The 13,929-nt window shown below is 35.6% G+C and overlaps 2 protein-coding genes across 2 annotated transcripts in view; one reads left to right on the forward strand and one right to left on the reverse strand.

The window, feature by feature from the left end:
* Positions 1 to 882: 882 nt before the first annotated feature.
* Positions 883 to 9,244, reverse strand: srfbp1 (serum response factor binding protein 1). The gene is made up of 3 exons (NM_213048.4): positions 9,163 to 9,244; positions 7,075 to 7,706; positions 883 to 4,574 (listed from the first exon to the last, which is right to left on the reverse strand). Exons 2-3 carry the CDS (start codon positions 7,684 to 7,686, stop codon positions 2,868 to 2,870), a joined length of 2,319 nt encoding a protein of 772 aa, NP_998213.2. The 5' UTR covers positions 7,687 to 7,706; positions 9,163 to 9,244; the 3' UTR covers positions 883 to 2,867.
* Positions 9,245 to 9,310: 66 nt separating this feature from the next.
* The window catches only part of maco1a (macoilin 1a), a 30,949-nt gene continuing 26,330 nt past the window's right edge, over positions 9,311 to 13,929 (forward strand). The window contains 3 exon segments of the mRNA NM_200319.2: positions 9,311 to 9,529; positions 10,705 to 10,846; positions 10,938 to 11,064. Of these exon segments, the coding sequence (NP_956613.2) occupies positions 9,450 to 9,529; positions 10,705 to 10,846; positions 10,938 to 11,064 (349 nt within the window). The 5' untranslated portion in view covers positions 9,311 to 9,449.

The raw sequence follows: 13,929 nt of genomic DNA on the forward strand, positions 1-13,929 counted from the left end.
CAATCTATTTTCCGGCCTCGTGTGCTGACGTGTCGGTATAGTGGAGCCAATGAAATTCCACGATGGTATTTTTTTTTGTTTTTTAAATAGAGGTTTCTCCTCTGGAGGGTGCTAGATGTGAGACACATGCTGAGAGATTTAAGCCTAATAATCACAAAATTAGATCTTTAATCTTAAAAGAAAATATGTCTATACCATATATTATTTTTTTCACTGGAACAATATATTTAATAATATAAACTGGACTCTAGTATGGTCATTACCTCAATTTTTTTTTATTACAAGTAAGGCTAAAGACATATCATTTAAATTACTTCATAGAGTTTATCCCACAAAATTATTTCTACAAAAATTTAAAAGTGCATTAATAACTATTGTTAATAACTAAAATTGGAAAATGTGCGTAATATATTTGTATATAATTTGATAATTATGTACTTTCTCCACTGTTTTTTTTTTTCTTCTTCTACTCTTCTCCTTTAATTTCAATTTTTCCTCACTTATTTTATTCTTGTTAAGATATGTAAAGTGATTGTATTGTACATGCTGGTTCTTGTTAATAAAAAAAAATTCAAAATAAAAAAACATGCTGAGAGCACTGCATGAGTGGTTGGGCCACCTAGAAATTTCGCTAGACAGGGACCTTTGTGTAAACTGAGAGAAAAAGAGCATCAATATCATATAAAATCAGGATTTTTCATCATTACATATAATAATATATTAAAATTGTTATTTATAGACTGTGAAAACTTATTCTAATTAGCAAAATCTTATAACTTTATGGGCATTTTTAATCAAATATTGTTATAAAAACCTTGTTTTTAATTGTTATATAGTGAATCAAAAATAATGGGTCAATAGATAATTTCAATGTAGTCATGTCATTGGCCCATAAACATTTCTTGCTTTTAATCAAACTGTTTCATAACTGTAACAAGAGGCAATTCAATCATATGCTAAAACAGCTATCATGACATTATTTATCAATCTGCGTCTTCTTTAGCTTTAGACAAAACAATGGATAATAGGAAATATGTTGAAACCATTGTTTTTTGTTTACATCCTTCAAAGTGATCTATAGGTAGACAACAGGGAAGCCTTTAAAAACACTACTACATACAGATCTTAATTAAATCTAGATGGATACGAAGTTGACACTAATCTAAATAAGCTGCTAAAAAATTGCCATCAAATCATTTTAAAGGAAAAGTGCTGTGACTAGAAGCAAAGGTCTTAAAAACATTTATATCAACTGCAATGAAATGGACGTTAACTGTAATGGAATAAATATTTTAGTGATTTGCAGAGACATTTGAGGAGCATTTCTAGTTTCTAGTACTCAAATGACAAATTCAAATCGAAATAAGATTTTGTAAAAGCAATGTGCTATATAATTATAAAACGCAACAATAACAACATGAGTAAAAATTAACAAATAACTGTATAAATACAAGTTACTTACACTGCAATAACACTGAAATATATTTCACATTACCTTTCCACTACAGTAAATTCAGGATTACCAAGGACTTTATATGGGCAAAAAATGTGTGTATATGTTTTCAAAAAACCCTAAAGCTTGACTTTAGAAAACGTTTTACAACTTCAATAAGACAACAGTCAAAAAGTAAAGTTATTACCTTAAAAACTATTGAGTACTTGGAACTCTTTAATTATACAACATAAAAACTGAAATGAGCGAGATATGACAGAAAATTGACAGTAGCTTTGAACAATCTTTAACTGTAAGAAAGCTGTTTTATCTTCTTGTTTTGATCACAGAAAATAGTTTAAGGAACACATTGGAATCAATACAAAGCCTTATTTACTCGCAGTATAAAATGAAGAATAGCAAACAAAAACTAAATTGACCAAAGAAAGAAAAAAAATGCAATAATACAAATCACAAAAAAATTACAAAGAGAAAATTATGTTTTGTGAAATAAAAAGGATTTCAAACAAAAATAAAGAACTGCAAATAAAAATCAAGCAGTGCAAAAAAAAAAAACTATTTGCAACTGTAATACATATATATTACATATATATTATATTCATTTTGCTTCATTGGAGGCAGGTTCAATGAAGCAAATTTTTGCAAAAAAAAAAATGCAAATCTTCAAAAATCGCAAAGCGAAAATTTATTTTTGAGAAAGTTGTTTTATGCTAACAAAAACAAAGAATTGCAAAAGGGAAAATTTGTTTTGAAAAATAAAAATTACATTTACAAACATAAAACAAACTGTATCAAAAATCAAGTAGTGCACAAAAAAAATAAAAATAAAAAACACACGCACAAAAATACTTGTGTATGTTCAACCATGAGTTTGCGATGCTGTTTTCACTGCACTTTACTCTTCTGCACATTTCACTTTGTGAATCTGATTTCACAAGGGGACAGAGTCAGGGGAACTTGGAAGTTTACGGCAGTGAAAACAGCATCATAAACTCACGGTTGGCTAAAAGGCAAATCAAAATGAGCATTCCAATTGACTGGACAGGTTTTGTAAAGGCAGTACATATACAGTATCAGTTGTTGTTTTTTTTTATAGCAAATATGTTTTTTTTTTTTGCACTGCTTAATTTTTATTTACAGTTCTTTTTTGTGTGCAAGTTTCATTTTTATTTCTCTAAGCATAACTTTCCCTTTTGCAGGTGTTTATTTTGTTAGCAAAAATAAATTTTATTTCTCAAAATTTAATTTTTGCGTTGCGATTTTTGGAGATTTGCTTTTTTTTTTTTTTTTTTGCTTAATACTTCTTTTTTTGTTTGCAAATTTATACTTTTTAAAATTTATTTTGCAAGTATATATGACCCTAGATTGACTCCATACACATTATTATATTTCAAATGGATATTAACAGACACTTTTAATCATCATCAAATCTGATCTTTTTTCCTTGGAACGCTGTGATTTGCGCCTGCTGCTCTTTCCTCTTCCTGCTGGCCTCCCATGAGGGATGAAGGGATTGCTGGGGTTGATTTGACATCTTTCCAGGTGGACCTTTGGAATTTTGGTTCTGACGATTTTCAAACTTTGGCTTACCCCTTCCTGCCCCTGAAGGCCCTGCTTGCATTTGTCCAGCAGCTTTAAAAGTCTGTCTTTCAGAAGTGAAAGAACTAGTCCTCTTGTCAGAACCAAGGTCTTGGCCTTTATACTGGGAAGCTTTCATCCGACCCTCAGGACCTTTCCTCTGGTTTTGGAATCGAGGGGGTCTCTGGCCATCATTCCGAGACCCATACTTTGCTTTCTGAGAAGAGACGTTGGATTTGGACAACGTTGAGCAGAATACAGACTCTAACTTGCCCAGGCTGTCATGTCGAGGTTTGCTGGTGACCTCCTTGTCAGCATTTGGAAGTTCCCTCTTTTTCTCCACAACTTTAGATTGGTTACTTTTCCGCTTCTTGAATTTGCTCACTTTGCCCATGAAGAAGTCATCATCATCACTGTCTTCAGACTGAGATGACTGTTTGTGAAAACGTTCTTCTGTGCTGTCATCAAAGTATTCCTTCTCTTCCTCCTCCTCATCATCTGATAAATCGCTCTCTTCATCATCCTTTTCTGCATCTAGTCTCTCAGTTTGAGGAACATCTTGTTTCTTTTGAGGTTTTAAAGTGGTCTTCTTTTCTTTGTCTGCTTTACCAAAGTTCTTAAATTCTGTATTGCTCACAGTCAATGATTTTTTAGAAGAACTTTGGATATTGCTAGTAGTTGAGAACTTTTTAGGAGATATTTGAACATTTGGAGCAAATGAGGACTTTTTAGGAGAATTTTGGACAATGCTAGTTGAGGTCTTTTCAGGAGATTTTTTAACATTTGAACCAGTTGAAGACTTTTTAGGAGACCTTTGGACATGTGAAGCTGTTAAGGATTTTTCAGATCTTTGAACATTTGAAGCAGTTGAAGAGAAGTTTTGGTCATTTGGAGCCATGACATCAGTTTTGGATTGTGGCATTTCAAAAGTATCAGGTTCTGCACTTGTATCTGGTTCCACAACACCTGATTTATCAATCTGATTGAAAACACGATTTGACTTTTCACCTACTTTATCACAATTCTCTTCACTTTCATCACTGCTGTCGTCATCGTCATCATCATCATCATTATCATCATCATCTACCTCCTCCTCATCTTCCTCTTCCAGTTCCTCATCTTCATTCTTGGACTGCACCGTGTCCGGTTTGTCAGTCTTTTTCTTCTCAGCTTCAGCAGCCTTAATCTTTTCTTCTTTGATCTTCTGAAGCTTGTTGATGAAGCGGGAATGTGTTGCAATATGTGCGATGGCTCTGTCAATTGGGCTTGCCTCGTTGTCCAGCAAAATCTTCTCCAGCTCCATGTTCTCCTGAAGTGCTGTCATGGTCACCTGATCTGGTTTAAGGCTCCTTAAAGCCTGGATTTCTTTCAGAAGAACTGCTGCTCTCTCTTGGCTTTCCTTCACCTCATATTCCTCACCTTTCTTCTTCTTTAGAAAAGCAACTTCTTCAGCCAGTTTACTAATGATCGCCACCCTCGTCCTCTTTACCTCCTTCCTCATCCTGATCACCTCTTCTGAGATGCTCACTGCTTCAGATGATCCCTGTAAGATGTGTAAAAGAAAAAGATTCAGTAAAAGCAGAATGACCATGATGTATGTACGTCCTTCCATTTTGGCGCACTGGCTTTCATGGCCGTTACCTAGCAATGGCTGTACACACAACAGCAGCTTGATGATGCAAGCGTACTGTGGTTCAGAAAGAAAAAAGACAGTGTGAACACAAACCAGCCGAGAAGGTGGCATGGGTGTACGAATCAAGTAATTGAAACAGGTGTGAAAGCACCCTTACAGTGCCTTTGAATGAATAAAAAAACAGTATTTACACATCATCTTTCAAAGACTAATCTATCATTCAGTGAAACAAAAGTAAAAATTATTGTGGATGGAAAAAAAATGAAGGGATATTTCTATATTACTGCTAGTTTACTCATCCTCAGGCCATCTATAACGTGTATTTTTTTCTGTATAACATTAAAGAAGATTTGAAACAATGTTCCTAGGTGATTTATAAAATGCAAGTCATTGGCTACTGAAACTTTGAGCCATCGGCAGTCTGGAGTATGACCTTTTCATGACAATGACATAAGGATTAATTGTAAGAATGCTTTTAAATAAGGTTCAGTTTAAATGTTCAATTTTAGGACTGCATTTTATTTTTTATCATATATTTTATCATTTAAGGACTGCATTTTTGAATCACCAAGGACAATAGTTAAAAAAAAAAACATATCTTTGATTGTCTGAGAGCAGGTAAATTTTTGAGCAATTTTTTTGTGTGAGTTATCAAAATGTTTTTAAATGATGATGGTGTTTAAATAAGGGGTGTCCAAACAGTCCTGGAGGGCCAGTGTCCTGCATATTTTAGTTCCAAATCCAATTAAACAGACCTGGGGCCTCATCTATCAACGCTGCGTACGCACAAAAACTTTGCGTACGCCAGGTTTCACACTCAGAATCGATCACGTTTGGATTTACTAACGATGAACTGAATGTGGGAATGTGCGCAGCTCCACGCCAGCTTTATGGCAGGCGTACGCACATTTTCTTGTGCGTGTCTGTTTTATTTCCATTAGCGACTCCTAGAGGCAGTTGTGTTAAATTCCCCTCTACAAAGTGTCTGAGCCTTGCAATGGCAGCTGTATGAGACGGGTTCATATAGTAGGTATGTAAGATTTCCATACCATACAGTTGACCAGCCAAACATTAAAGCGCAAATTGCAGCGGTCGCCTGTTTTCCGCCTGTTTAAAGACACTATCTGAAGATGAATTTGCATGTGTGAATCAGAAACATTTCCATTCAATAAATGTGCAAATAAAATATGATGCACAGACTTATTAATGATTCCTACTTGTCTTTCTCGTGATAAATAGTTGGCAAAATCTGATATGTAGCGGGGGGAAAAAAAGAATGACTTCATCAGACACTGTATTCGAACCGAGTTCATGCTCGAACGCGTCGAAACATGATGACAAGCGCTTTTCGAGCTGCGCCACTGAGACAGTTATGGGCACCTCAACATTTTACACCTATAAATCACGCTATTTCTTTTTAATTCACTCAGTGCGATGTTCAGACCCAACTGTGTTAACCGCATCAGCTAAACCCTCCCACTCTATTTTTTTTCTTTTGTTGTTAATCCCGGAGGAAAAACTTGCAAATAACACCGCTTATCTCCGGTCTACCTCCGAAAGCAGCACCTCTAATTCACATTCAGTTCAAAGTTTCTCTTCTTGCTTGCTTTTGCCTTTGCTTTTTCGTTGGGTTTTGCCAAAGTAGAGTCATTAGCATATTCATACGGTGGAGGAGGCAGGGAGGGGTTTTGTGCTTGTGCATGTTGCGCTCAGTTTCACGTTCATTCAGATGTACAAAAGAATATGCGTGAGATTCGGCATATGCAGTGTTTCATACATCTGAATTTTTTTCTGCGTACGCATATTTACAGCTTTGTGCGTACGCAATGTTTTAGTATGATTTCCACGCAAGTCTTAGTACATGAGGCCCCTGGACCAGCTAATCAAGCTTTTTCTAGATATACTACAAACTTCAAGGGAGGTGTGTTGAAGGAAGATGAAGCTAAACTATGCCAGACACCAGCCCTCCAGGACCGAGTTTGGACACCCCTGGTTTAGAGCAATTGTGTCAAACTCAATTCCTGGAGAGCCGCAGCCCTGCAGAGTTTAGTTCCAGCCCTGCTTTAACATGCCTATCTGTAGGCATCAAACAAGCCTAATGCTGTGACTACACTAGAGTTTGTGTGTGGGAAATTCTGTTGTACGGCGCTGGGAAAAGGGCCGGGATTAAACAAGATAAGACATTTTAAAAAAGGCAAGCAATCGGTCCATGGTTTAAATTTCTGTCCAGAAAGGTCAAAAGATTGATCTAAAATTGGTCATATATATATATATATATATATATATATATATATATATATATATATATATATATATATATATATATATATATATATTTATATATATAATTATCTATTTTATTTTATATATTATATTTTATTAATATAAACTCCATTTGAAGTACACTTACCTCTTCATCCAACCTTTCTTCCTCCTGACACTGGTTAGTCTGTTTATTCAATGTCTCCTGTGAGGAGCTATCAATCAATTCATCTGTCTTTTTGTCATACTCATCCTCTTTCAGTCCATCTTCATCATCTCTGTTGTTTGATCTCTCTGAACCATCATCATCCTCTTCATCGGTGTCCTGTGAACTGTCACTTTCTGCACTGCCTTTTGCTTGTTTTTCCGCTTTTCTCGCATTCATTCTTTCTTCTTTGAAAGCTTTGATGGCTGCTTTTAAGCTCTGGATCTTCTTGCTGAACTCAGGATGTGTGGCGATGCGGGCAGTGGCACGGTCAGTTAGGCTTGCCTCTTTGTCACGGCACACTTTCTCAAAGCTAATGTCTTTCTGTAGGGCAGCCTTGGTTACACTGTCTGGCACCACAGCTTTCAGTTCTCGGATCTCCTCTCGAAGTCTCGCTGCTCGCCTGCCATTTTTCTCCAAGCTCGCCTCATTTCCTTTCTTCTTCTGCAGGGCTGAGATTTGACGGCTGAGTTTCCTGATGAGGAACACCTTTATTCTTTTAACCTCCGCCCTCATCTTGACCACCTCATTGCTGAGGTTAAGTGCCGCAGGCATCTTTATGTTCTTCCTGAAAGCTGATATGAATACAATTTCATCAGATAACTTAATATCTCTATTTGGAAATAAATTTATAATGTAAGATGGATTGGGATGATGCTTCATCTCCATAAAATCTATTAAACAAACTATAAACTTTTTGGGGTACCCCGAAATATGTTCGATGTGATCTGTGCTATTTGCAGTGCATTTCTGTATTAGCATGAGTTAAGTATATTCATGCATAACAATCTATAAATACAATTAAGAAAAAAATACAATTGAAATTAAGTGGGGGTTTTTTTCAAATCGAGTCTAAATGTATTCAAGTACAGTAACTGAATAACAAAAATAATTAAATAAATTGTTTAAGTCACAAATGGTACAATGTCTTATGCCTGAATGCTTTTAAGGTCATTATATAATTACAGGCATCAAAAAGTCATGCAAATGCTGAATTATCAAACAAACTCATCATTACAAATCCTCTGATGTGCCTATTGCGAATGATCACATAGCGATATTAATGATGAAACCATATTTTGTGCAGCCCTAGATGTCATTTAATTTTTAATCATAAATGATTTACTAAAAATCAACTAAAATGTCATACATTATAGCAATATGTCATATTGAACAATATGGGATATCTAGAAAAGTAATTATGAATGACAAATTATAAATGAACTGTAACATTAATTTTTTAATGTTACATAATTCAATCTCTGTGTATTAATCTTTTGTCTGCAATATGTTTTTAATAAAATCAAATGTAATAAAATTTTGAAAGATTATGACCAGTAAAGTTAAGAATAAGCATGCTGGGTCATTTTTATGTAAATATGTCAATGAATATCACATAACATCCATATATTTACATTTATTTTCCCTAAAGTTTTTTTTTTCATATAGTAAAGCCTAAATAAAAAGGTGAAATTTAACATTAACACATATTAACCCAGGGTAATGTATATATATATATATATATATATATATATATATATATATATATATATATATATATATATATCTGCAAATTGTGACAGTATGTAACTACTGGCAGCTTCAATAGAACTGCGTTTACATATTTCTTTATGCGTTAAAAACGTAATAAAGACTTCAGATGAAATGTCAAAACGAATGCTGAGCAAATAATACACATTCAAAAATGTAACAAGATAGGCTATGTTACGACAAAAGCAGCGCAAAATAATCTGACTTTCAAGTAAAAGAAACAAGTAATCCTAAACGAAACTTTATCTAAACTTAAACTGCAAAACCTTTATTGAAATATTACTTCAATCCCATCACGACGTGGCAAAAATAAATCGTGTTTTCCAAACTAGCACAAGCATGGCTGGAGGAAGGCATGTGTTTGAGTTATCAAGCGCTCTCTATATTAAAACACACCATTTGCTCAATGTTGCACCTGACTTTTTCATCCCCATTATGCAAACCTTCCCACCCACAATTTATTTCAACGTCAACGCTTACCTCTACTAAATAAACATAAAAATCAGCGAGAAGTGTTGACTGCTCAGGAGGCCGCCATCTTGCTTAGCTAACGTCGCTCTACGCGCACGCACCGCGTCGCTACGTCACGTGGCGTCCAGAATAAAAATGGGAGGGCCTCACGCAGAGTGTTTTTATTTATTTCTTTGTGTCTACTAGAAGAAAAACACTGACATCCTTGCATTCGCGTAGCGATGCGCATCAGTATTAGGACGTCCACGTAGTTTCCCCTCGAGTGTTCGAAGTTGCTGGAATTTAAAGGGTGGAGAATGAAGCGGCGCAATGCGGACTGCAGCAAACTCCGTCGCCCGTTGAAACGGAACCGAATCACCGAGGGTATTCACAGCAGGTAACGTTACGGACAGAGAAGCTCCCGGGCACCGACCGCACCGTAATGGCGTCTCTGAGCAGAGCTCGGCCGTAAATGAGCTGTCAGAGTCAGATTCAGATGACAGTTCAGTTTGACCATACACTCCGGCCTGACTCTAACGTTAGCTTAGACCTGGATACCTCTGTCACCTCAGCAAAGCTCAATATGTGTGGATGGTGGCCTGTGTGTGTCATCCGCAGGCTTCAGTGGTTTACTTTATGGAATAATTAGCATTGTGTTTAGTTCTAGTCGTGCTATGGTTGTGCTTCAGGTTGTAAAGACGTCTTTTACAGGCATAATACGTCCAGCTGGATGATTCAGCTTGTGCAAATGTGTTTTGGACAATGTTAGCTGGTTAAGTGAACCAACTATTATATATAAACAAACAGCTTGACTAACTGCTGGTACAAGATGGTCTGCCAGATGCTCAAACTGTTTACACCGTTATCATAATGTTTTTGACACCTAAACTGTTTTTGTATGTGTCTGTGAATGTTTTGCTAGATTATTCAGTATCATTTTTGTTTCAGAAATAACGACTTCATTTAGCACGTTTTGGTTTATTCCACATGACACTGTGTTGTCTGAGGCTTTTCACTGTATCTGTGGTCTCATCTAAAAAAATGAGTTTATGTAAACATACAAGATCCTCTGTTGAGGTATTCTCATCTCGGCTGGGTATGTTTGCATAGTTGGCATGGAAGTTAGGTCGTGAAAATGTAATATGTTGAAAGTCATGGAAATATTTATAATGAATGGAAATATTTGTGGTTAAGCTGAAGTCCATTGAAAGCAGAGTCCTCTGTAGAATAGTATTTTTTGCACTTTTATGCATAGACATATATGGAATTGAATTGTAATTATTGCTGAAATAATTGTAAATTATGTTCATTTATTAAAATAATTAAAATGTGAAGTACTGATACTTCACAAATAAATACAAACCCTCCCCCGAAAATGCATATGCAGTAATTATGAATGACTGGAAAAGTCATTGAAATTGTTTAGTAAAATGTTACCCCCTTGTTATCTGTTTTATCTGTTTAGATGACAGAATATTTGCAGAAGCTTTATCAAATTTTTGGAAGCGTTCAAAAAAAAAGTTGTAACATTTTCTGAAACGTTTAACTCTATTAATGATTTTTCTCTTGCAGTACCTTCCTGTACCTGAAGTTCCTGGTCGTTTGGGCGCTGGTTCTGCTGGCTGATTTTGTGTTGGAGTTCAGGTTCGAGTACTTGTGGCCTTTTTGGCTTTTCATCAGGAGTGTTTATGATTCCTTTAGATATCAGGGACTGGTGAGTGTTTCATTGCTCAACTTGAGATTACACAACCGAGTGACTTATGACTTTTTAATTTCATCACAGCACTTGTTATCTTCTTCCACAGGCATTCTCTGTGTTCTTTGTGTGTGTCGCATTCACATCAGACATCATCTGCCTCCTGTTCATCCCTAAACAATGGTTGTTCTTCGCTGCCAGCACTTATGTCTGGGTACAGTACGTGTGGCATACAGGTAGGTCAACATTACTCAAGTCCATCCAATCTCACATAGCCTGAGCTTCAGACTCACAACAGAAGTTCTGGAGTACTTTTTTGCTTCTGTTGGCTGATTGACATGTACAACAACCAATCACAGTTCATTTAGAGGTTTTAAATTTTAAAGTTGATGTCCTTGCAATAACACACTAACCTGTAAACTATTGGACTCCTTTTATTGAGGCCTTAAATGGATAGTTCACCAAAATAATGAAAAGTGCCTCATCATTTACTTTCCCCACATGTGCTGCTAATGCTGAGTTCAGACTGCACAGTTTTCAAAGTAGTTGTGTCACTGATGTGTTCACACTGCATGACTATCTGGGCTAGCATTTTGTCGCTGCTGTGTTTACACAGTAGGATGGATCAGTGACAGTGGGTTTCACACTGCATGACTTTACAATAGAAAGTATCACAGACAACGTCTCGGTCCACAAACTATATCTTACAACCAAAAACATGCGATAAGTGACAATGCGAGGTCATTTAGTATATCTTTTGTTATTAAGAAATAATTCGAAAGAAGCCTTTAGTGGGGTAGAAAATATACTTATTTTGCTCACCTGGCTTTCGAAGGGATTTAGTCATTTCTCTCCAACTTTTTTTTCGACCTGGTTGATATTGCTCAAATGAAAGATACCCATATTAGTGGATGCTGCTCTCTCATTGGCTGTAGGTAATTGCTGATGTTATTTTCCACCATAACACATTTTACACGGCATGATTTTGAATCGCCAATAGGTCCAGATATTTAGCATGCCAAATATCCCACGGGTGTCTGTGACTCTTCGTCTTTCATAGTTCATTTACACTGTGTGATTGTAACTCACGTGAACGTGCACCCATTTGCCTGTGATGTCAGGCGTTTGTTGGCAATTTCTCAAAATCTGTCAGTGAGTCAAAATCGGGCTCAAAATCATGCAGTCTGAACTCGGCAAAAGCTTTTATGTGTTTCTTACTTCACAAAATAACATTTTGAAGAATGCTGGTTGCTGGGGAAGCAGCATGGTGGCGCAGTGGGTAGCACAATCGCCTTACAGCAAGAAGGTTGCTGGGTCAGTTGGCATTTCTGTGTGGAGTTTGCATGTTCTCCCTGTGTTCGTGTGGGTTTCCTCCAGGTGCTCTGGTTTACCCCACAAGTCCAAAAAAACATGCATTATAGGTGAAATGAGTAAGATAAATTGTCTGAAGTGAATGAGTGTGGATGGATGTTTCCCAGTGATGGGTTGCAGCCGGAGGGGCATCCGCTGCGTAGAACATATGCTGGATGAATTGGTGGTTCAGTCCACTGTGGCGACCCCAAATTAATAAAGAGGCAAATTCGAAAAGAAAATGAATGAATAAATGAATGAGTGGTTGCTGGGGCCCATCAACTTCGATGTTTGAAAAACATACTATGGGCCTTAGCAACCAAATAATATAACCAAATTATATTATTTTGAGGTCAACAGAAAAAAGAAACCCAAATAGCTTTAAAAACGTGACTGGTAAGTAAATGGTGATTTGTAATTTTCATTTTTGGTTTTAAATTGCATGTAATTGTGTCATTAGAGGTGCTGATTTTCACAGTTGGTAGCATCATGGCTTCCTTGCATTCAAGGGGGTTTGTTGGCCATGTTTCCATGCCACAAACATCTCTTTAAAATCCTGTTGAAATCAACCGATCAGATAACTACTTCAAAACTACTGAAGGTTTTGGTTTTGTGCACCTAATACTAGGGGTATTGGAAAAAATCTGACATTGCAATATTTTGCTTGATGCATTTATATTTTGCAAAATCAGTATAATTTCATCAGATGGCTTGAATAAGTCTGTTTGGAGGGGAAATAATTAATTTAGATTAGTGTCAAACTTGTATAAAATAATAAACAAATTGCGAGCATTAATAATTACAATGTAGCAAAGAAAAAAGTAAAATAAACAGTGCTTTATGGTTATAGCGGTATTTGGCTAATAAAATGGGCTATGGCGCGAGGGTTACAGTTATTCAATTACATTAATGAAAAAATTAAGTTTCAACAAATTTATAATTTAATCAAGTAAACCAAAATCAACTGTTAGATCAATCAAATTAATATATTAATAAAGAGGGGAAAAAACAAAGCAAACAATCTTTAACTTCAACACATTTTAGTTTGAATTTAACAAATTAAATTTTTCAGGCACAATAACCAATACCCTTTACAATACAATCAACTGGTGATAAAATGTCAAATTAATTTCCATAAAGGTGTAAATCAAGTAAAGACTCAGAATAGGCAAAACCAATAGTAATCAAATTTGCACACTAAAAATATTAATAATCATAATGTCAAGGCAAATAAACATTACACATTAACAAATTTGGATAATTCAATCTCACAAGAATAACAAAGTAGATTTTCCATTTATACTTGCTGAAACCACTGTGTAATCAATGTGCTTTGAAATGTATCTTCAGTTCGTCAATGTTAAAGTAGATTTTCCATTTGTGCATGCTGAAACAACTCTGTATTTAATGCACTTCTGAAACATCTCTTCTAACAAGTTCTGAATTAATCTTTTAAACCTAGAAATTACCAAGTTAGCATAAAAACAATATATCATTGAATGCAAAATTCATAACATCATTCAATTTAAAGAAGAAAACCATTCACTTACCCAATCACCCATTGATAATACTGGGCCCAGAAAACTGCTTCAAACTAAATCCGATTACAACAGTGATCAAACATTCAAACAAAAAGAGAAACACCAAAACAAATAGGCAACTCGAGTACCAAAATAAAAATAAAAATACACACCTCACTTAAATCAAACCCGAAAACATATATACAAAACCTCCACCAGAAATCTCTTATT

Source organism: Danio rerio, chromosome 19, assembly GCF_052040795.2.
Source record: "Danio rerio strain M-AB ecotype USA chromosome 19, GRCz13ab, whole genome shotgun sequence".
Lineage (NCBI taxonomy): Eukaryota > Metazoa > Chordata > Actinopteri > Cypriniformes > Danionidae > Danio > Danio rerio.

Bases quoted from the DNA above. Each gene is read 5' to 3' on its own strand.
- srfbp1 (NM_213048.4), bottom strand. From the start codon at position 7,686: ATGCCTGCGGCACTTAACCTCAGCAATGAGGTGGTCAAGATGAGGGCG. The intron at 4,575-7,074 runs GTAAGTGTACTT...CACATCTTACAG, and splicing joins AAGAAAGGTTGGATGAAGAG to GGATCATCTGAAGCAGTGAG.